General features: G+C 42.4%; 1 protein-coding gene across 3 annotated transcripts in view; it reads left to right on the top strand.

Moving 5' to 3' along the window:
* Positions 1–24,976, top strand: part of LOC136864060 (patched domain-containing protein 3) — a 752,635-nt gene that overhangs the window by 186,519 nt on the left and 541,140 nt on the right. For all 3 annotated transcript variants that reach the window (XM_067140595.2, XM_067140594.2, XM_067140596.2), the window contains exon 2: positions 20,146–20,392. In XM_067140595.2, the coding sequence (XP_066996696.1) occupies positions 20,146–20,392 (247 nt within the window). The remainder of the gene's footprint in view (positions 1–20,145; positions 20,393–24,976) is intronic.

Below are 24,976 nucleotides of genomic sequence, written 5' to 3' on the forward strand. Positions count from 1 at the left end.
TATACCGCAATCGGGATTTTTATTTTCGTGATGTTGATGAGCTTGAAAATGGATCATTTCTGTTCGGTATATTTATTTAATAAATTGTATCACAATTTTCAGTAATATATAGGGCCATGCAAAACATCTAGTCATCAGCGTTTGAACAGAAAAAACTGATCCAAGAATTTGCTCATCGTAAAACTGATTTGTTCTTTTTACAACTCCAAAATCTTTACTAAACTGGTGGAGACGTAGCACTAAATGTTTACAGAAAGACTTTCTGCCAAGCGCAGCTCTTACTTCAAGCAAATGTCTAGTCTGTGTTATAAGTAGAAATAGTATTTCTTTCTGGTCCTGTAACACTGCTCTACCGCAAATAACTTTTGAGCAACGCTGGACAGGTAAAAATCTAAAACTGCGAAAGTAGTGACTGTGGCCTTAATTTAAGTACAACGTCTGGAGTTAAAATGGGACTCCACGAAAAGCTATCTTCAGGACTGCCGATAGTGGTGTTCGAACTCGCCGTCTTCCGAACGCAGGCTTACAGCTTCGGAACAACTCATTAAGTTGTAAAATTGAATTATTTTCTTCTTATTTTCTTTATCTTTCTTCTTCTTCACGAATAACTCCAGTTATACCTCCAACATTTTCTGAATAACGATCCCTCTCGCAACTTCTTTAGCTCAGGTTTATGAATAAGATGTCTGGAGTTCACCAACAAAGTCGTCCTGGAAAACCGAATAATGTAAAGGTAACCTGGTAAACTAATGGTTCATTGTGTGGCTTCAGGTCCTGGTTAGAGTACCATGGGCGACAGCTGAGAGGCCTCCAGGAGTTAGGAATAAAACCTAGCATCTCGGACATACTCCTAGTTCAGGCTGCTAGAATACGCAATTCACGGATGGCCCCTGAATCTTCAGACTAAATATATCACCGGTACTACATGAATTTAAAGCTACACAATAATTTAAGGAAGTTCGCTAACATTACTGTGTATTTTATTTATTCAATTTTGGAACTTCTACGAGTTCCCAATACTCATCATTGAGAGGCGGAACGTCTTCAATTGGCTAATCACTACACAGTAACGCTGTAATAACGTTAACAAGGAAGACCAGAGATGCAAAATAATGACTATGCTAATTTTGATTAACCCTAGTTGACACAGTTAAGTAGTTACAATTGACCTCCTCAGTCTGTCTTAGCCGACTTCTAATGTTAATTTCAAATTAGTGATTTCTAATAATGGTCTCTTGTAACTGCTATTTCTTCTCATCACGCACTTGGCATCTAAGAACTTCTGATCTACTTATATATCCTTTCTAGTCTCATGATCATGATCATTATTTTTTTCTCCATTCTGCTGTTGAAAAGGAGAAGCATTTTCATGTGCAGTTAGTTACCGCGAAGTTGGATTACACATCATACAGTTAATCGAGAGGCATTTTAGGCAAAGATACTAAGACAACTTCTACATAGAATTCTTATGCACAGTTTTCTAAATTACCACATGTTAACATTACGTATGCCTACAGCAGTCAATAAACAGTGAGTGACCGGGCGAGTTGGCCGTGCGCGTAGAGGCGCGCGGCTGTGCGCGGCTGTGAGCTTGCATCCGGGAGATAGTTGGTTCGAATCCCACTATCGGCAGCCCTGAAGATGGTTTTCCGTGGTTTCCCATTTTCACACCAGGCAAATGCTGGGGCTGTACCTTAATTAAGGCCACGGCCGCTTCCTTCCAACTCCTAGGCCTTTCCTATCCCATCGTCGCCATAAGACCTATCTGTGTTGGTGCGACGTAAAGCCCCTAGCAAAAAAAAAAAAAAAACAGTAAGTGAAGTAGCTTGGTCCAAAGTTCCCAGCAGGGGCACCTTAGACGTGAAATACACCATACAAGGTTCATTGGCTGTCTGTAAGAGACATATTCATGTCTTTGCGATGCAAGCGTGAAAACCTTATTTAGACTTACACCCCTTCATCGGTGAAGCTCTGAAAACATGAAGAGAGTATTTCAATCCGAATTATTACTATTCTTGTTCTTAGCCTTTTCCCCAATTTCTTGGGATCGGTACTTGATGTGGATTTGGCCCTGCCTTACAACCGGATGCCCTTCCTGACGCAACCCAGTGTGGAGGGAAGTATTCACTACTGCGTACACCACACATAACACGCAGTTACCTACACATGGCAGATGCCACCCACCCTCATCGGAGGGAATCCGTCATCTAATCACGAGCCTTACAAGGGCTCCACTCTGCTAGAAAAAGCCATACCAAATTATTATTTACTATGCGTGTTTCCGTGGTAGTTGATAGTGTAGTGTGATGTATTGTCCGTAGACGTAGAGAAATGTATTAAGAAGAATACAAACACCCAGTCCCCAGACCAGGAAAATTAACCATATACAGTTTAAAATCCTCGGCCCGGCCGGGAATCGAACCTGAGACCCTCTGAGTCGAAAGCCAGTACGCTGACCATTCAGTCAAGGAACGGTGCAATATTCGATCAGAACGAAGACCTAAAATATTTGCCTATTCCTATCTACAAAATTATACAGCTACACTACAGTATATTATAATAGTAATAATAATATCGTATTCGTTTCACATCGCACTAACTACTTTTATGATATTCAGAGACACTGAAGTGGCGGAAATTTGTCCTGCAGGAGTTCCTGTGCCGGTCAGGTCAGGAATATCCTGCTACCGTATGTGACAGTAGACGGTACAACCTGAGACTGTCTAGCCGAGGGTCAATCGGCCATTACCAAACTTGACAACCAGAAGGGGGGCCAACGGCTACGGGCAGAGGAGTTCCCCTTTTGGAGGCCAGATGAAGCCTTTGTGCAGGAAATGGCACATAAATTCATCAGAAGTTGGCAGTCAATGGCTACGAAGGCGGAAGAAGGAACCTTGTAAACACCTCAACGGCGGAGTAGGCAGAGGAACTGCGAACCACAAACTGCTGCCTTGCAGATAGGGAGTGGACCCCAAAGGCTAAGGGAAGATACCCTGACAGTAAACGGGCTGGCATAACAGCTAAAAGGGCAGCCCCTTCATCATGCTAGCTTCCGTAGGGCTAATAACCCACGTGGAGCGAAATTAACTATTCAGAGAAACATGAGAGTAGCCGGACGGATAACAAGGGAATAACCTGGCGCGAAAAGGTATATGAGAACTGGTAATTGGAATGTGACCTTGCTGTCAGGGAAGGAGGTAAAAATTGCCGAAGAAATGGAAAAGTAGAAGCTTGCCATACTTGGAGTCAGTGAAACCAAGAGAAAAGGTAATGGCCAAATAAATTTGGATAAGGGATATGTAATGAGATACTCAGGAGTCAGCAGGAATGAACGGGCAAAAGAAGGAGTGGTCATCATTATGTCTGAAGCAGTGGAAAAGAAAGTGACAGGATGGGAACCTATTAACTCCAGACTTATCACAGTGGATGTGAAACTAGAATAAAGTATTACGCTAGTGCAGATCTATGCCCCAACTGAAGATATGCAAGAAGTAGATAAGGAGCAGTTTTATATTCAAATGCAAAAAGCTATAGACAAAGCCAGGAAAAGAAGTAGACATGTTATTGTGATGGGGGACTCGAATGCTAGGATTGGAAATAGGTTACGTCGAGGACATGGATGTTTGGGCCAACATGGAACAGAACGAACTATCAATACCAATGGTGAAAGAATGCTGGAATTCTGTATTGATTATGAGCTAAGGATTGGCAATACCTCTTCCCCCCTTTAAAAGTACCCATAAAATAACTTTTGAGGCAGTAGGCCGAGGAGCAAAGAGTTGCATTGACTACTTTTGTTACACTAAGAACATGACTTATGAAGCACTAGGTGTAAGGGTCTTCCGCATTGCAGAAATGAGTACAGAACATCGGCTTCTGGTTATGAAAACGAAGTTCAGGCTACACCCACAACCTCTCATCTTCGATTTGAGAAAATAAGAATTTCTGCCTTTAGAGAGGAAGATGTAAGGATAATTATGTTCAGAAGTTGGGGAAAAAACTTCAGCAAACAGAAAGAGAAAAACCTGAGAGAGGTTGGAACTTAGAAGAGAGATGGAGGGAATTTAAGACAAATATTATCAAAGTAGCAGAAGAGGTCTGTGGGAAAACTACAGTAAACACAAGAACGAAACGAACAAAGTGGTGGACCGAGGAAGTCAAGGAAGGTGTAAGGAGGAAAAAGGTAGCTTGGAAGGAGTACATGAGAACAAGAAGGGTAGAGGACTGGAGGAATTATGTTGAGGCACGTAATGAAGCTAAGCGGCAAGTACAAGAGGCAAAAGAAAGGAAATGGCAGGAATTTGGTGAGGGAATGGAATCAGAATACAGAAATAATCAGAAGAAGTTTTGGAAGATACTAAGATCCCTCCAAGACAAAACTGGAAAGATAATCAGAAACATTACATACAGGAATCAGAAGATCCAAACGAGGCCACGGGACATCCTTGATACATGGAGCATGTACTACGAGGATGTGTTCCGCGCCGACCAGAATTCACAAGAAGACATCGGTAACGGGGCAGAAGAAGAACTAGAAGAAGGGGAGATGATTGTGCAGAGTGAAGTAAGAGAGGCTGTCACTGAAATGAAGGTGGGCAAGGCAGCTGGTTGGGATGAAATTTCACCGGAATTGATGAGGTATGGAGGAGAGGCAGTGGTGAAACGGATGACAAGGATATGCCAACAAGCACGGAGCATTCAGAAGATTCCAAAGGATTGGGAGAAGAACATTATTGTTCCTATCCATAAGGGCAGCACTCTGGACTCTGCAAACTATCGAGCAATTTGTCTTTCCAGTGTGGCTGGAAAGATATACTCTCGCATATTGGAGAGGAGGCTGAGACAAGAAGTAGAGGAAAAGAAGAACAGTGTGCTTTCAGGCCAATTCGACAAACACACGATCATATATACACACTAAGAACCGTTATAGAGAAACGAGTTAGTCGTGGAAAGGATGTTCTAGCTGCATTTGTCGACCTAAGGGCCACATTTGACTCGGTCACCAGGGAACAGCTTTGGGCAGCACTTGAAGACGAAAAGGTAACCAAGACTCTTATGCCGCATTAGGAGCATGTACAATAGAGTCCATGGAGTGGTGAGAAATGCTGGTGAATGCTCTAGGGAATTTGAAATGGCGAAGAAAGTAAAGCAGGGTGACAGCTTGAGCCCTCTTCTCTTTGTGATCTTCATGAACCAAGTCATTAAGCAGTATAAAAGAATTAAGGTTGGAAACTGAAAATGAGACCGATATATGTCCAATCCCTGGTCTATGCAGACGACATTCTCATTTTGGCTGGGAAAGAGGAGGATCACCAACAAGATGTTACTGAATGGAAGCGAATGCGAGCAAAACCAAGGTCATGCAGTTCACCAAAGCAGGAAAAGTACAGCTTCAGATCAAGTGGAACAATGTGGATATTGAGCAAGTAGAACAAATTGAGTACCTGGGCACCATCTTCAGAGAGGATGGAAAATTAGAGGCAGAAATAAACAACAGAATCAGAAAAGCTAATAAAGTTTGCTATGGTATAAACAACACAATCATAGGGAAGAAAGAAATTATTAGAAACACAAAAAGTGCGGGTATAACATGCCGTGTACCTGCCACCCTCCTGTATGGTGCAGAGAGTTGGACAGTGCATAAAAAGCTGGAGAGTCATTTGGTCGTCGCTGAGATGAGATATTTGCGGCAAGTTGCCGGGAAAACTCGAAGAGACCATATAGAAACACCATAGTAAGGGATGAGCTTCAGCAGGAGCCAATAATGGATGCCATTGAGAGGAGAGGATTGGGCTGGATTGGTCACCTAGAAAGAATGGAAGATGAAAGGAAAGCGAATCAGGTGTGGCGAGCCAGACCAACAGGAAGAAGAACACGAGGGAAACCACAGATTGTATGGGAGGAGTACATCTTGGGACTGATCAGGAAGCGAGGGAAGACCCTGGGTGAGTTTCAGAGAATGGCGCATGACAGAAGAAACTTTAGTAAATGACTGAAATGTCCCGACGCCTAACGGCACAAAGGGAGATAAGAAGAAGAAGAAGAAGAAGAAGAAGAAGAGTTCTTTTACGTGTTGTAAATCCACCGTCACGAGGCAGGCGTATTTGAGCACCTTCAAATATCGCCGAACCGAGTCGGGAACGAACCTGCCATGACCGAGCGAGTTGGCCGTGCGGTTTGGGTCACGTAGCTTTGAGCTTGCATTCGGGAGATTTTGAGTTCCCCTCCCACTGTCGGCAGCCTTGAAGATAGTTTTCCGTGGTTTCCTATTTGCACACCAGGCAAATGCTAATTAAGACCACGGATGCTACCATCCCAATCCTAGCCCTTTCCCATCTTTACGTCACCTAAAACCTTCGATGTGTTAGTGCGACGTTAAACTACTAGCAAAAAAAGAAAGCCATCCTGGTCTCAGAAGACCAGCGTTCTACCATGTGACCCTTTGGAAAAGAGAAAGTTAAATTAGAAATTGATTAAATTAGAAATTGACACGTTAAGGGTGGCCCTTTTAAAATGGCCCAAATACTAAAAATGGGATTTTACTGTTTAGATACTCCACATCTTGGGCACATAGTTATGTCTTTTCCTGTGCAATCAATTTAAAAATGTCCTTGGAGACGTTTAAATCGCACCTGTGGTTTTGAAAGTTTTCAGTGTTATTACATGATTAAGGATAGGCCTATAATCTAAGTGAAATGCATTCAAGTAGCAATCGCTGGATAATATCTAAGGGCAGAAAAAACAGAATAAGTTAATCTAATCCTTCAGGTATAGAGAAACGATGAGCTGAAGTACCTAATTTCAGTAATCTTAATTTATGAATCCGAAATTACTGTCAACGCACCACTTTATTTTGGTGTAAATTACTCGAAAGCAAATGTTTATAGAATTCAACATGATACTTATGCAACCGTTGTTGTTCATCGCCTGCAAATTTTCCACACATATGCACTCGAAAACCTTCCATAATTTGTAGTATTCGTTCGAATAATAATAATAAAAAAAGACAAAGTCACCTCCGTACAGGCCATGAAGGCCCTTGGAGGAGTGGAAGGTAAAGGCTTCCATCATTGTTAACCGCGGCACGCGATGGTGGAGAGTTTTTATCTCTACGCCCGGCCGCCTTTGCCCCCAGGAATTAACCTGGTACTCATTTTTGGTGTAGGCTGAGTGAACCTAAAGGCTATATGCACCTCCGGAAGTGGAAATCTCGTTTCTTAAATTTTATGACTTCCTGACGGGGATTCGAACCCACGTCCTTCCGGGCGAACGAAGCATGCCTTTACCGCCTCGGCCAGGCAGCCCCTCGAATAATAATAATAATAATAATAATAATAATAATAATAATAATAATAATAATAATAATAATAATAATAATAATAATAATAATAATAATAGTGTGAAAGAAATCAAATGTTTACTACGCATGACCATATATTAATAAAAATATGGTTAAAAATATGACTATTGCAATGAAACTATAAATAATTTTGCAACTTATTTAACTAACTTTTCTATCCTATCTTACTAAGCTTCAAAATAATAAATAAAAATTGTTGCACCTGGGACGTTTTGGAAATGGACCAAGCTTTCTTTTTTTTTTAAAAAAAGGTGGGGGGGAAATGCCTGTTCAATCAAAATGTCAACGTTTTCTCTGTTAGAGACATATTAATGAACTCCTAAACTTTCGAGTCATTAGGATGATGGTGATAGGAATTATGAATTACAGTGGAGTCTCCCCTTAAGTAACGTTGTTTGGAAACCGATCAGAGTACCTCAGAGTTACTAGAAGAGGAAATCATGGGTCCAGATAATCCCTTGTGAATGTCAGTTCGTGTTAGTACGCTGGAAGCGCATCGTAAACTATAGTTGTGTTGTTGTTTTTGCTGCTTCTGTTATTGCTGCTAGTTAATGTGACTTGGAATATCGTGACTGGTGTTCTCGTGAAAGTAGTGCCTATGAAGTCCGTCGAGTAACGTGCGTGCACTGATGAATGCATTCTTTCCCTATTTGAGCTACGCTATGTAGTACGCCTATAGTGTATAGACTACTGTATATTTGCTAGTGGTTTACCGATGCGGTAACTCGCTAGTTACTTTACGTCGCACCGACACAGATAGGTCTTATGGCGACGATGGGACAGGAAATGGCTAGGAATGGGAAGGAATCGGCCGTGGCCTTAATTAAGGTACAGCCCCAGCATTTGCCTGGTGTGAAAATGGGAAACCACGGAAAACCATTTTCAGGGCTGCCGATAGTGGGGTTCGAACCTACTATCTCCCGAATACTGGATACTGGCCGCAATTAAGCGACTGCAGCTATCGAGCTCGGTGCGGTAACTCGGATAGGTTCTCGGCAAAGATGTGATAGGAAAGGAAGTGGCTGTGACGTTAATGAAGGCAAGCCCAGGATGTTCCTGCTGTAAAATGGGAAACCACGGAAAAATCTTCAGGGCCGGCGATGGTGGGTTCGAACATACCATCTTCTGCGTGGAAAGGAACTTTGAAAAACTGAAGCTGCTAAATGGTATGGATGAAGTCTTGGGTAAGGAGTACATGATGAAAATAAATAATTCCAAAACAAAAGTAATGGAGTGCAGTCGAACGGAGGCAGTTGATGCAAGAAATATTCAATTAGGAGATAAAGTCTTAAAGGAAGTAGATGAATATTGTTACTTGGGTAGTAAAATAACTAACGATGGCAGAAGTAAGGAGGACGTAAAATGCAGATTAGCACAAGCAAGGAAGAGCTTTCTTAAGAAAAGAAATTTACTCACTTCAAACATTGATATAGGAATTAGAAAGATGTTTTTGAAGACTTTCGTATGGAGCGTGGTATTGTATGGAAGTGAAACATGGACGATAACTAGCTCAGAAAGAAAGAGAATATAAGCTTTAGAAATATGGTGTTACAAAAGAATGCTGAAGGTGAGATGGATAGATCGAATCACAAATGAAGAGATACCGAATCGAATTGGCGAGAGGAGATCGATTTGGCTAAATTTGACGAGAAGAAGAGATAGAATGATAGGACACATCTTAAGACACCCAGGACTTGTTCACTTGGTTTTTGAAGGAAGTGTAGGTGCTAAGAACGGTAGGGGTAGACCAAGGTATGAATATGTCAAACATATAAGAGCAGATGTAGGATGCAGTAGTTACGCAGAAATGAAAAGGTTAGCACAGGATAGGGTGGCATGGACAGCTGCATCAAACCAGTCTATGGACTGATGACTCAAACAACAACCGGTAAAAACATGATTTGTCAATGATAGTTCGTTAGTCAAAACCATTCTCATCAACATACAGGCAAGATGATTTTATATGAATGTGCCGGCATCGACAAATGAGTGTACCCGTTGTATTCGTACACATGGACAGGATGAAATGAAATGTCGTATGGCTTTTAGTGCCGGGATATCCCAGGACGGGTTCGGCTCGCCAGGTGCAGGTCTTTCTATTTGACACCCGTAGGTGACCTGCGCGTCGTGATGAGGATGAAATGATGATGAAGACAACACATACACCCAGCCCCCGTGCCATTGGAATTAACCAATTAAGGTTAAAATCCCCGACCCGGCCGGGAATCGAACCCGGGACCCTCTGAACCGAAGGCCAGTACGCTGACCGTTCAGCCAACGAGTCGGACATGGACAGGATGATGCGCACCGTTTATTTGTGATGCACGGAAAAGTCTCAGTGACGGCATACAACTTGCCAAGTGTGTTAGTCTCCTTCCTAGTGTGTCTGTGGTGGACATGGGTAAGAGTGCAGTGTTAAGTACGGAGCTTAAGAACACTATACATCAACTGCCACTTCAAGGATTTTCATTACGACAAATTGGACAGCTGGTCAATAGAACACATTCTGTCTGGTTGGTAAACTTAAATAGAAATGCACTATTAAGAACACGCCAAGGAAACCCGGGAGAAAGTGTTTAACTGAAAGGAAAGATCATTTTTTGTTCGGCTGATAAAGTCAGCTTCCAAATTAAGTGCACCAGTATTGATGCAACTCACGGAGGAACGACCTGGAAAGAAGATCAGCAACTCCACCATCCGTCGGATCCTGTATCGGCATGGGTACTATATAAGAATCCCTCGGAAAAGGCCATACGTTAATTAGAAGAAAAAGCAAGCCGAGCTCGATAGCTGCAGTCGCTTAAGGGCGACCAGTATCCAGTAATCGGGAGACAGTGGGTTCGAGCCCCACTGTCGGCAGCCCTGAAGATGGTTTTCCGTGGTTTCCCATTTTCACACCAGACAAATGCCGGGGCTGTACCTGAATTAAGGCCACGGCAGTTTCCTTCCACTTCCTAGGCCTTTCCTATCCCATCGTCGCCATAAGGCCGCGTGCACACCGAGCGCGCTTCGCATAGTGTGTCGCGTGTTGCTCAACGCTAAGCGTCACGCTAAGTATAACCAGTGCTTTGTTCGTAATCCAGGTGTTCACACAGCCCGCGCTCTGCTGCGCTGAACGCCTACCTTACAGCTAAGCGAAGCGCCAGACAACGCGCAGTGTTGGTTAATTGCTTAGCGTTACCTAGCTTGTTCTGAAGCTATGGAAGAAGAAATTATTCATGCAGTGTTTCAAAGAGAAGAAATATGGAACCCAAGACACAAAAACTATAAAAATCTAACTGTTTTGCAAAATAAGTGGACTTACGTATCTACAACAGTTTTATCGCATTCCTACAGTAAACATATACAGTAATATTACTTCTACTGTCACACTTTACTGGGCTTAACATTGTGACAGGATGAAATTGCGTATGTATTTTAGGTCATAAGTGTCCGAGGGGAAGTTAGGCTTGCCAGGTGCAGGTCTTTTGAGTTGACGCCCGTAGGTGACCTGCATAGTGATGAGGATGAAATGATTATGAATACACACATACATCCAGCCCCCGTGCCAATGGAATTTACTAATTATGATTACAATTCCGACTCTGCCGGGAATCGAACCCGGGACTCCTGTGACCAAAGGCCAGTACGGTAACCATTTAGCCATGTAGCCGGACACTTTGTGACAAAGTGCACAGAATCTATAATTTTGCAAATGGAGGGTGGTAACATGAAGAATATCACTCTGCAGGCCAGGAGTGGGTTTGGAAGTAAATATGATATTTGTCACACATTTACTTCACTTTTGTAACGATGATAAATTGTGTATGCTAATTGTAACAGTATTGTAAAATACTACTTATAATTATTATATAAAGAGCGTCATTTAGCCGGAAATTTAATTTCCACGTGTTTGCTGCACGGTGCTCCTGGACAATTGGGAAAATCGAATTTCTCCCAATACTTCTCTGCTACTTGTCGCCACATTTCAGTTGTAGGGTTTGGAAGGTCAAAGGTATTTTTTGTCATTCTTAAGTAATCATAAAATTTATCGCGATAAAGTCTTGCATCTCTGTACAAACGATGGAATTCTACGAAAGTAGTTCGTTCTTCGTTAAATTCATGAATCCATTTTCGATTCTTCTTTCTAATTTTTAATTTTAGGTAACTGTTATCCATCAGTAAACTGTTTCTAGTGTACTTGGATAACGGCATTAGTTTGTGACGACCCTAAAACGCCTCACGCCAACTAAGTTGAGAGCACGGCGTAGAGTTTTCGGTGTGAACAGCAAGCACGCCTTGCGCTATGCATAGCATTTCACGCTACACGCGACACACTATGCGAAGCGCGCTCGGTGTGCACGCGGCCTAAGACCTATCTGTGTCGGTGCGACGTAAAGCAAATAGCGAAGATACTGACTCATCGATGGCAAAAGTGCATACAGTTACAACGGGATTACGTTGAGAAGGTGGGCGTAACAACTGATGTGTAATGTACTTCATTTGGTAGAAAAAATTAAAGTGTAAAACAATATAGTATGCCCTACGTAGAATGATTAAAATGTTTAAAAATGTATATTGGTTTGTTTACGGCCATACGCATATGAAAATTTCCATATAAACACACATTACTAATATGACGATTGCAAAGATTTTCACTGATTGTGCGCGCACAACACATTCGCTAGATCATTCAGGTAATTCTGCTGCTTGTTCTCCTCTAGACGCTTTCGGCGTTTCTGTCACATTGCCACAGTCACACGAAGGTGACCGACCGCCCCCCGAGATAGGGTGATCATCCGTTCGCCTTCGCTGTCCAAGGGTCCGGCTCCTTGGCTGAATGGTCGGCGTAGGGTTCGATTCCCGGCTGGGTCGGAGATTTTAGCCTTAAACGGTTTAATCCATTGGCTCGGGGTCTAAGTGTTTGTGATGTCCCTACAACTCACACACACCACATACAACACTATTCTTCTCTACAGTAACACGCAGTTTCCTATACACGGCAGATGCCGCCCTCCCTCACCGGAGGGTCTGCCTTTCGAGGGCTGCATCAGGCTAGAAATAGCCACACGAAATTTAAAAGATAAAACTGATGCTGAGCCAGTGTAACGGGACTGTGTTGAACATACGCAGCGAACATGCGCAATCTCAAACGATTTTTAAATACGTATTCAAGCTCTTCAGTCGTGTAACAAGTAGCGACCCGGCTCAGTGAGGTAGTGGACTCGTCAGTTGCACCGCCACACTCCTTCTAGACGCCCGCGGCTAGTGCCCTGTTGACACACCACTGCAAGCCTCCCTTGTAGGACTGTGCAGTGTACTAGGGTAGACTGCCACACCCCTCCAAGACACCGGCAGCTAGTGCCCTGTTGACACACCACTGCAAGCCTCCCTTGTAGGACAGTGCAGTGTACTAGGGTAGACTGCCACACCCCTCCAAGACACCGGCGGCTAGTACCCTGTTGACACACCACTGCAAGCCTCCCTTGTAGGACAGTGCAGTGTACTAGGGTAGACTGCCACACCCCTCCAAGACACCGGCGGCTAGTACCCTGTTGACACACCACTGCAAGCCTCCCTTGTAGGACAGTGCAGTGTACTAGGGTAGACTGCCACACCCCTCCAAGACACCGGCGGCTAGTACCCTGTTGACACACCACTGCAAGCCTCCCTTGTAGGACAGTGCAGTGTACTAGGGTAGACTGCCACACCCCTCCAAGGCACCGGCAGCTAGTGCCCTGTTGACACACCACTGCAAGCCTCCCTTGTAGGACAGTGTAGTGACGGTGTACTAGGGTAGACTGCCACACCCCTCCAAGACACCGGCAGCTAGTGCCGTGTTGACACACCACTGCAAGCCTCCCTTGTAGGACAGTGTAGTGACGGTGTACTAGGGTAGACTGCCACACCCCTCCAAGACACCGGCAGCTAGTGCCCTGTTGATACACCACTGCAAGCCTCCCTTGTAGGACAGTGTAGTGTTCTAGGGTAGACTGCCACACCCCTCCAAGACACCGGCAGCTAGTGCCCCATTGAAACACCGGTAGGCATGTCTCCTCTAGGACACTGTCAATGCGTTGTCATACAAGAGAGGCTTGTAGTGATGTTTCAACGGGTCACTAGCTGCCGGTGTCTTGGAGAGTTGTGGCGGTCCAACTGACGAGCCCGCTGCCACACTGAGGCGGGACATTGGTAATTTTTACGAACGAAAAGGCCTAAAATGCTTGAATATATAAGCATTCGCAATTGATGAAATTAAATTATGACTCCCTTCTGGGGACTTAATTTTTTATTTTAAAATAACTTGCAGAACCCACATGAGAGAGAGAGAGAGAGAGCTATGAATGATTAGACCCGAACGTCGGACTGAGTGAAAGGGTGAAGGAGAATTACAAGTAGAGTGCGCGACTTGAGGAGGGACGGCAGACCTGCCTGTACCCATTTACCAAACCCACACGACAGCCGTGAGTGAGAGACCACGTGGCTTCAGTTAGCTGAAAGATCTTCCATGTTAAGTAACACACATGCTCACCGTTATACACAGTCAAGTGACATTATCATGACCACCTCCTACATTTGATGCCGTCAGCGTGTAGCCCGTGATGTAGTCGAAATGTATCGTGAGTGTAAGATGATATTAATAATAATAATAATAATAATAATAATAATAATAATAAAAAATTAGACCGGAAATCTCAGAACCCTTCGACATTCAAACAGGCGTGAGACAAGGCGATAGACTCTCTCCTATTCTGTTCTACGTCGTCCTAGACAAGGTTATGGAAAAATGGGAGAAATAACTCAAGAAATGTGAGTTTTCGAAGCCAATCCAACTGGGCTTTCCCAAAGACAACCTCTACATACCACACCTCAATTTTGCAGATGATCTGGCGATACTAACAGAGAATGAGGAGACTGCCGTTAAACAGCTCGAGATATTTAAAGAAAGAGCAGAAAGGTGGGACTACAAATATCGTTCTAGAATACTAAATTCTTATGTTCAAAGACAGATATCGAGAGGTTGAGAACAAAATACGGTACAACTGACAGAGTTACTTACTTTAAATACCTCTAAGAATTTATCGAACCGACGGGCCTTGAAAAGATCTCACAACAAACTCGTCTCCAAACAATTAAAAGAATATTAGGGTTAGTCCAAAACATGTAGAACAAAAAATCCATGTCAAGGCATACAGAAATTCGGCATTACAACACAGTCCTAAAACAAACAGTCCTTTACGCATGTGAAACATTGGCATTCAACAGAAAACAAAAACTTGAAGAACTAAAAAAAGAAGAGAGGAAAATCTTAGGAGCAAGATACACCCTCGACGGTTACAGGTTACAGTCAATCAAAACAACTGAAAAGTTCTCAAACATCGAAATTGACATTAGGAAAAGACGAATGAAATTCTTCGGCCATCTCACTAGGTTACCAGAAAACCGATTGAAAAGATAATAATAGATTATGTAACCTCACACCCTGGCTTAACGGACTTCCAAAGTACATCAAAAACGCAAACAGTACAGACGAAAGTGGTCAGAACGTAAACAACCTTCTCGGAAAGAACGAAAACCTGTTGGAAAAACAAGAACAACCCACAGAAGAATTGATTATTTGCTTATCGTCTTCCGATATTGGGAGAATTCGCTAATAATAAAAGATCAGACCTTAGTGGTGCGTAATGTTTCACGGCACGTCCCACTAACTTTTAAGGTTTTCGTAGACGCATAGCTGCCGGAGTTTCGCCCTGCAACTGCTACTTTACTTGCTGTTAAATCTACCGACACGCGGCTGGGGTACTTGACTCTTTAAAATTTCACCGGATTGAGACGGGATCGAACCCGTGAACGTAAAGACCTCAGCGTTACAGCCGATAAGGTGTTGTCCTTCTGTTTCCAAAATAGTGGATTCGATTCCGACAGAAGTCATTAGCATTTGAGGATATTTAAATGGGATAACCTTCGTTTCGTTTGCATCAAAGAACTCCCGTGGACGAAATCCCATCATCCCGATGTCTGTAGAAATCTATAGCAATTGACTGGACGTCAGTTATAGATTCTCAAATCGTAGCGGTTGGTCTTCTCAATCTCTGGTCCCTTACCAATGTACTTCCAGAAAACACGTTCGCCTGTTTCTGTAAATGCACGGATTTCTTCTCTTGTGACTATATTTCTTGTAATTTAGCTTTAGAATTGAGAGTTAAATCTGTTTTACAAGCCAAAATGTGTATGAAATACTTAATATCGTTGCATTAAAATTCAGTATTTACACATATGACGAGTTTTTTCATCGTTCATCCCCAGAGGCTTCATACAAGATTGAAACAACGCTCGTTTTACGTCCTCGAAATTGCTCACACCACTTCTTTGCTCCTGGATGACCATTTATTCTTGGAAATAATTTTTGTTGCTATTTGCTTTACGTCGCACCGACACAAATGTGTCTTATGGCGACGATGGGATAGGAAAGGCCTATGAATGGGAAGGAAGCGGCCGTGGCCTTAATTAAGGTACAGCCCCAGCATTTGCCTGGTGTGAAAATAGGAAACCACGGAAAATCATTTTCAGGGCTGCCGATAGTGGGGTTCGAACCCACTATCTCCCGATTACTGGATGCTGGCCGCACTTAAGCGACTGCAGCTATCGAGCTCGGTTTCTTGGAAATAAGCAGTTTATCTTGTAACTTATAGACTTACCTTCAACAGAGGACAATATGAACTGTTGTTGTTACCGGTATTTCGCATAGGGATTAATGACACCATGGTCATCAGAACCGTATCCTAAACTACTTTCTAAATAGTGTTTACAATATTGAGACGCATGTCATAATAGAGCACCTGTTGATGTACTCCATCTCCGAGGCCACTTTGAAATCATTATTTTCAGGAAATAGTTGGGCAATCGGGACTTTTTAGATGCAGCAACACATGAAGTTCAATTAGTGCTAAGTCTGAGTTATTTTAGGTATTCAGCCCGAAGGCTTGTTTAAACTTCAGTAGCTCTGCCATTTGTTTATTAGTCGTTGACAGTACAAGTGAAATGCCCTCAGTGTAGCTGTATCTTATGCTTTGTGAATAAATACATAAATAAATAAATAAATAAATAAATAAATAAATAAATAAATAAATAAATAAATAAATAAATAAATAAATAAATAAACTGCCATGGTCTAGGCGTCAGTGAAGAGGCATACAAAAGAAATGAGGAGTGAGGTAGTGTCACATTGCTTTCCTCAAATCTAAGTTAAGGGGAGAACAATCATTTTGTTCCTAGCCCACTTTTCTTAATACCTTGATGATCAATTTCTTTACCACTGAATCTAATCTCGCATTCCTTTCATACACATCACGAAGTTGACGACAAATATTTGATATTCCTTGCTTTAAAAAAACAATACAGTAAAACTTGTCTGAACCGAAATTGCTAGTGACCAGAACATATTTCCGTTTTATGTGGCGTTAACCAATATTGTAAGATTCTTCTTCTACTACTTTTCTTCATGGGGCCTCCAAATATTAGTTCCTAATTGGCGTCGACCTCTAAGATATTTTTGCTACCATGTTTTTCCTTCATTCCCACCTAGATATACCTGCTCCCTTTACAAAGCTGCAGGTTGTATATTTTAAGATTACTGTCTTTCTATTTTAATCCATGTATCTAAAAATAGAATTTGGAGAATTTTCTTTGAAACGAACAAATGTAGGCTGATATCTGTACTACTGTGTTATTTTTATATCTTTCTCCATCGTCTTCGTTTCTCATAAGTGTATCATAGACCTGTGTATTTACATATTCAAATAACACTTGAAAGATATTTCACTGACTGCCTCTGATTTTCATTTGCTTCCATGAACTAAGCTCTTTCATCAAGGGATAGAGTTATATGTTTCCTCCCTGCCATCCAAACTGTACGTATTACTTGTAACATTACATTGACAGGAAATCCGTTGTATTCAGAGATTATTCCCTCGGGGAACTGGAAATGTCAGTCCGTTTCCGGGTTGGACAAGTTCCATTTTAGGCTGCACAAAATGCCATACTGTATAGCTTCCTGGGACCACAGAAGAAATCCGTTTAAGTCAGGTTTCTGGTTATTCGGGATACGGTTTAATAATGTTATTGTTTTTACGTCCCACTAATTACTTTTGCGGTTTTTCGGAGACGTCGAGGTGCCAGAAGCTAGTCCTGCAGGAGTTCTTTTAAGGGCCAGTAAATCTACCAACACGAGGCTGACATATTTCAGCACCTTCAGTTACCACCGGACTGAGTCAGGATCGAACTTGCCAAGTTGGTGTCAGAAGGCCAGCGCCTAAACCGTTTGAGCCACTCAGCCCGGCGGGATACGGTTTATACACGTTTTACTGTAACAAGCCGTAAGAAGCTGGAACATTATAGATACATCTAATGCAACTGAGACTGGATCGCAGCGGGAAATTCAATAAAATCATTTTGTGTAATAAGACATTTGGGGCAAAGGAAAATAAAAGAACAGGAAATAAGCACTAATGGAAAGAATGAGCCGATTGCAGGAACGGCGTATAGACGATGTCTACGGTTAAACAATGTCTAAGTATGGCTGCCGCATTGCAGAGACGTTATTTATCACTTAGACACTGTCTAAAGCCGATGTTCAACCGGCCATATTTAAACACTGACGAGAACACTGTTTAAACTCATATGTGAGGAGTGAATAACTATCAGTGGTTATGTACCACGAAACATAACATTTGTCCGCCTCTGTGGTGTAGTGGTTAGCGTGATTAGCTGCCACCCCTGGAGGTCCGGGTTCGATTCCCGGCTCTGCACGAAATTTGAAAAGTGGTATGAGGGCTGGAACGGGGTCCACTTAGCCTCGGGAGGTCAACTGAGTAGAGGTGGGTTCGATTCCCACCTCAGCCATCCTGGAAGTGGTTTTCCGTGGTTTCCCAATTCTCCTCCAGGCAAATGCCGGGATGGTACCTAACTTGAGGCCACTGACGCTTCCTTCCCTCTTCCTTGCCTGTCCCATTCAATCTTCCCATCCCTCCACGAGGCCCCTGTTCAGCATAGCAGGTAAGGTTGCCTGGGCGAGGTACGGTCATTCTCCCCAGTTGTATCCCCCGACCCAAAGTCTGAAGCTCCAGGGCACTGCCCTTGAGGCGGTAGAGGTGGGATCCCTCGCTGAGTCCGAGGGAAAAACTGGCCCTGGAGGATAAACAGATTAAGAAGAAGAAGAAGAAGAAGAAGAAGAAGAAGACGAAGAAGAAGAAGAAGAAGAAACATAAATTTTGCATTATCAAGTTGAGACGATTCCGGGAAAAAAGGTTCGTCTGTTGCAAAATCGCAGCAATTCATTTGAAATATACGGGGAGGTACAGCTTAAAACACGATTTCGCTTTTCAAGAGACTTGGTTCTAGAGACTGACAAAGGGACAGTCCGTTAACCGTCAACTTGACTACAGTTCTTGCTAACCGATATATTTGATTATATATGGGATAATTTCCATGGAATTATAGGTCACTTCGACTACATACATATCACAATTACTTGTCCTGATCGTCAGAGGGCTGTCACATACATCAACCGGGTGGGATTCACTTATATTATATTTACTGCTAAATAAGCACACATAGACCCTAATAGTGACAACTAAAAAGTAGGTCGTGTGTTTTTATTTTTATAATCGTTGCGCTAATTCAATAAGTTTTCGGCAACTAGGAGATAGGAAAAGGCAAGGACTGGTAAAGAAGAGCCGTGGCCATAATAACAGCCCTAGTATTTGCCTAGTGTAAAAATAGGGAAACTACGGAAAACAATCTGCAGGGCTGCCTATAATGCGTTTCGAACCTATGATCTTCAGAATGCAAGCTACATCTGGCCCGTACAACTCATTCGGTTACACAGTACCGGTACTATTGTTTCATCTTCCTTTCGCCGAAGCTATTTCGATTACACTCGCCGTAACAACACTATAATCAAAGCTACACTTCCTCGTACGGTGGCGTGTCACTTTAGTGTTGATAATATCATAAGATTTAATTTCCACCGAATGCGACATTCTTATCTTTGGGCAAGTCATGCTCGTGCTTAGCCATATTTGTGTAATGTGTAGGAAGAGGACAGCTGACTAACGTTTGGCGCGCACACCGACGAACTTCATTGGTTGCGACAGGCAAAGAGTTGCATGAAAGAGACTTCCATCTCCATTTTCGAATCAATATTGAAACTTTAAATGATGTCTAGTTAAACACAGACTGAACATTGTTCATGCAATAGAAGACCGTGCGCAACTTAGACGTTGTTTAGGTAGACGTCGTCTGAGGCTTAAAACTAGTTATCGTTTCTGCAATCGGCCCATTTGAATCGACTTGTGTATAATTTTGATTAATGCATGAAGCTTAGAAACTAGTACACAGGGAAAAATGGGTATAAAGCACAATAGGAATTTAATTATAATTTATTCGTGGGCACGAGTATGTTACATGGATTATTATAAAAAGCATATATCAAATAACCTGGTATACAATTAACTGTACCCTCTCCTCAGTTTCTGGTGATCCGAAACTAGAAGGTAATATTCTGTTCTTCCAGCTAATGCATCAACACGATCTGACTGTCTCAACATAACTGTGTGTTATCAACTTATCAATACATAGTCCTAAGCGTTACTGGAGTGCTGTAGCGCCAATATGTGGACGCAGATTTATATAATTGATCAGTGAATGTGCAAACTATCCCTGTGTGTATTAATCTCTCTCTTCTCCTCTGTCTCTCAAAACTTCTCTTTTAATTGTTATGAATTTATGGTGGTGTTATGTTTCAGATACGGGTATGCTATTGGATGTCATCCATGGCGATTCATCATTGGGTGCTTGAGCATAGTCATCCTAAGCAGCTTGGGTATACTGCGCTTTCACCAGGAAAAGCACCCGATGCGTTTGTGGATCCCACCGGGTTCTGATTTCGCACGAGATACTGAATGGCTCATGAAACAATTTCGTGAAGGGATCAGAGTCCAGTCCATCCTGGTGACAGCTCCGGATGTCCTGCAGCCCGAAGTACTCCAACAGGTAGGAACATCTATACATTATATAATATAAGTGTTTTGCCTGTACATTGTTCAGAATTAAAAAAGAATGGAATTTCTGTATCGGTCATGTATGTATGTATGTATGTATGTATGTATGTATGTATGTATGTATGTATGTATGTATGTATGTATGCATGCATGTATGTATGTATGTATGTACGCGTATCACGAGAGAATGGATGAAAATCGGTATGCAAAGTCGGCGAATAAGGCACTACAATCTAGGCTGTAAATAATTTTATTCACGCCGGGTGAAATGGTAATTTAGGGCAAGGCTTAATATTTAATTCTCAAATATCTTATTATTGGTATTACCGATAAACACTATGTAACAAAAGTTCTAGGTAATACAATTTACGATCACTTAGGTCTTATATAAATTTACCGTTCCGGCTATGATAAGAGATATTCATCTATATATTTACAGGAGGAATGATCATTATTCATGGATATGACAGGAACAATCATTTGAAGCAAAACACTTCATATGGGCATATGCGCTATTCCGAATTGTTTCCGAGATAGAACACATTTAAGGCACATTTGTTTTTGGGCCAGTGGCATCTGTATGTATGTATGTATGTATGTATGTATGTATGTATGTATGTATGTATGTATGTATGTATGTAATGTACCGGGAAAAAAGAATGTCTGTCTTTGGGGCCGCTGACACTAGCTTGAAGAGCATGGAATATTTCTAAGGGTGTGGTACGTAAACATTGGAGTTGGTACAGAGATGGGTATTAGATCATTGAACTTAGATTTCTTTAGAAATTTGATTTTATTGTTCATTGGAAACAAATTCATATCACCTTTAATACAAGTTGAGTTGAAGCGTTGTAGCAGGCTGGAATCTCCGGACTCCGGGGTGGTTACTGGGCACGGTCTGGACAGGAACCACGCCCGTACTGGATGTGAAGTTCCCGACGTTCTAGAATTTCTCGAAGTTCTAGAGGATCTGGAAGCTCTCGAACTTCTAGGTGCACACGTTGCGGGTCACAGTCGCTAGCGAGCTTCAGCCGAAGCAAGTCACTCCGAGCTCTTACCTCTCGCTTGTGTTGACAGTGTAGCATAACGTGTATTGTGTGTTCGTTCTTCACTGTGTTTGTGTAATTACACTTCGTGTGCATTCACGCTACGAACTTACACTTCTCTCAACATGGCTAATGGAATAAACCCTGATACGGGGACTATATTAAAAGAAAGTTTATTAACATATTATTCGTCGTCAGCGGACATGGATTCAACGCAACCAATTCAACCCAGTCAACAAGTCAACACAAACCAGCCTTTAGTGAAAGTTTCATCAAATCTAGAGCAACAAGCAGCTTCACAGCAGCAGCATTCACAACGACGGGAACAACATCATGTAAGTCCAGAACTTCTTAATTAACGTCCTATGTCTTCAACCTCATCACGACCTATTTTACAACCAAGTAAACTTGCGGAACTTAAACGTGCGTACGAAACACTTGCTTCTCCCGATCCCCCGTTACAACAAGACGATGGTTTTCAGACTCCCAGTAAAAAATTAACTGTATCCGCTGCAAGATTAAACAATAAGTACATGGTAGATCTCACAGCCGTTCATAATAAGTATGCTCCTCTTGAACGCATGGATGATAACACTGCAGGCGATAATGTTGCCCCATTAACACCTAAAGTTAACGTGCCACCAATCTTTCTCCACGAAGTAAATAATAATCAGCAAATTATTAGAGACTTGAATACTGTAATCAGCAGTGATTACACTACACAACAGCGCGGCAAATTTCTCAAGATAAATACTACCACTATCAGCGATTATCGTTCCGTCACCAAATTTCTAGAAGAATCCGAACTTCAATTTCATAGCTTTCAGGACCCTACCACCATGAGGTTATCATTCGTGATGTCCCATACTCTGTTACTGACTCGGAACTCCATTCAGAGTTACAAGAGCTTAACTTCCCGGTACGCAAAGTTACTCGGCTTCTTTTCAAAGATAAACAGCCCATGCCCCTCTGCGCCGTTGAATTGGACAACACGGAAGATGCAAAAAGAATTTTTGACTTGACACACATTCAGCGTGCCATTATTTCGGTCGAACTTCGTCGCAAACCACAAGACATCTCACAGTGTACCCGATGTCAACGGTTCGGTCACACTAAAATCTTCTGCAAGTTAAGTCCACGCTGCGTCAAATGCCCTAATAATCATCACTATTCAGCATGCAATAAAACACGACAAGTACTTCCAACGTGTGTCAACTGCGGCGAAGATCACGCTGCAAATTACAAAGGCTGCCCATATTTTCTCAATATGAAGAACAAGCTCAGGCTTGCAAGTACTTCTCCTCCAACACCGATGTTCACCAGCACCCAGCCCAACATTATCGCCCCCACCACCAGCTAATAATGCTACGAACTTTCCTCCGCTACCATCTCGACCTTCGCTCGTTCGAACCCCTAACCCATCAGCATGGCAACGCCCGCTTTCTCAACCTTCTCCGCAAAACCTAGTATATTCAGCTCAGAATCCACCGCAAAATTCTTCTCAACCTGCATCGTCTTCCAGCCTTGTCCAACAGATTTTAGCCTTTCTTACGCCTTTCATCCCCCAAATCAAACCATTTATCATGAAATTACTCTCAGAACTCCTTAACAATGGTTGTTAGTGCCAATCCTCTGTTTTCCCATCTCACATTTCTCAACTGGAATGCTAACGGTTTGAAGGTCAAACGTGCCTCCTTCTTGGAGTTCATGCCCCGCCATAATATAGATGTAGCATGCATTTCTGAAACTCATCTCGTTGAACATGAACGTTTTACAGCACCTGGTTTCAACATTTACCAATGTGATCGCCAAGCTCCTGTTGCCTCTGGTGGAGTGGCAGTCATCATAAAGAAAAGACTTACCACAGTTAACCACTATCGAAGCTTGTGCTGTTAAAATTGAATTACGCAATGGAACCCCTTTAACAGTCATAGCAGCCTATAAACCCCTATCAGCTCGACTCCACGTTGAAGATATAAGATTATTGTTTCAAGACCAGTTACCAACCATCCTAATGGGAGATCTTAACAGCAAGAACGAGATTTGGGGCTGTCGTGTAACAATTCCCAATGGTAGACAGCTGTTAGCAGCAACTGAACTTCATGCCAATCCACGTCGCTGCTCCAGACGAACCGACTCATTACCCATCTAACTTCAATCACCAGCCGGACATTCTCGACATAGCCCTAATCAAAAACGTCGCCTTCCCCATTTATATGAAACCAGTGGCTGAAATGGATTCGAATCACTGTCCAGTAATTACATCCTTTTCTGCTGAAACTTTCGTTCAACAACCACGTACTCTTACTCATGGTTATATTAATTGGGACATTTATCACCACCAGTTTGACTCCTGTCTTCAATCAAATATGCCCCTCAAGACTAGAGAAGATCTTGACAATGCCATTTTCCACTTCACCATCATTATAACTACTTCACTCAAAGCAGCTACTGTGTCCCAAAGGAGGCCACAACAGCCACCTCTTCACTCAACATTTCCCCTCAGAATTTTAAGACTCATCAAGGCTAAACATAAAATGCGCCGTCTGTGGCAGGCTCAGCGCCTACCTTGGCAACATCATAGATTAAACCAGCTTATCAGATTAGTACGCACAACTTTATATAATCACCGTTATGCTTCGTACCAGCATCATCTCTCTGGTCTGTCGCCTGATGATTGTACACTCTGGAAGGAAACCAAACGAATACTGCATAAACCAAGCCTTATTCCTCCTCTGAAAGCATCTGATACCCATTATTTGTATGAATCTGAAAAATGTGATATACTTGCAGATTTTTTTGAAGCTTCCTTCACTCCAAACCCACCAATCAATCACGAGTATAATAGTGAAATAGAAGCGTTTCCAACATTCTGCCCTACAGTTCCAGAAAGAATCAAATTTACCTCACCGGGAGAAATACGAAATCTGATCAAGAACCTGCCCGTCAAGAAAGCTGATGGACATGATCTCATCCCTAACATAGCCTTGAAGCACCTCACTCGAAAAGCACTATCATTCCTTACATCTATATTCAATGCTCTTTTTCGGCTTGGGTACTTTCCCGACACATGGAAGCATGCAGAAATAATTGCAATTCACAAACCTGGGAAACCTTCGATACTATCCACGAGTTACCGACCAATAAGTTTATTACCAACATTATCCAAATTATTTGAGAAAATCATCCTTAAACGTCTAAATAATTTCTTAGAGGACATATCTCTCCTTCCACATCACCAGTTTGGCTTCCGTCAACGGCATTTGACAACTCATCAGCTACTACGTCTTACGGAACACATTGCGCAAGGTTTCGAGCTCAAACATCACACTCTTGCAGCGTTCTTAGATTTTACAAAGGCATTTGATAAAGTTTGGCATAAAGGCCTGTTATACAAATTGCACACAATCGGAATTCCACATTATATATACAGCATCATCTACAGCTTCTTGAATCAGCGTATCTTTCGCGTACGTATCAATTCCACGTATTCAACAAATCGGCTCATCAACGCCGGAGTCCCACAAGGT

Source organism: Anabrus simplex, chromosome 2, assembly GCF_040414725.1.
Source record: "Anabrus simplex isolate iqAnaSimp1 chromosome 2, ASM4041472v1, whole genome shotgun sequence".
Classification (NCBI taxonomy): domain Eukaryota; kingdom Metazoa; phylum Arthropoda; class Insecta; order Orthoptera; family Tettigoniidae; genus Anabrus; species Anabrus simplex.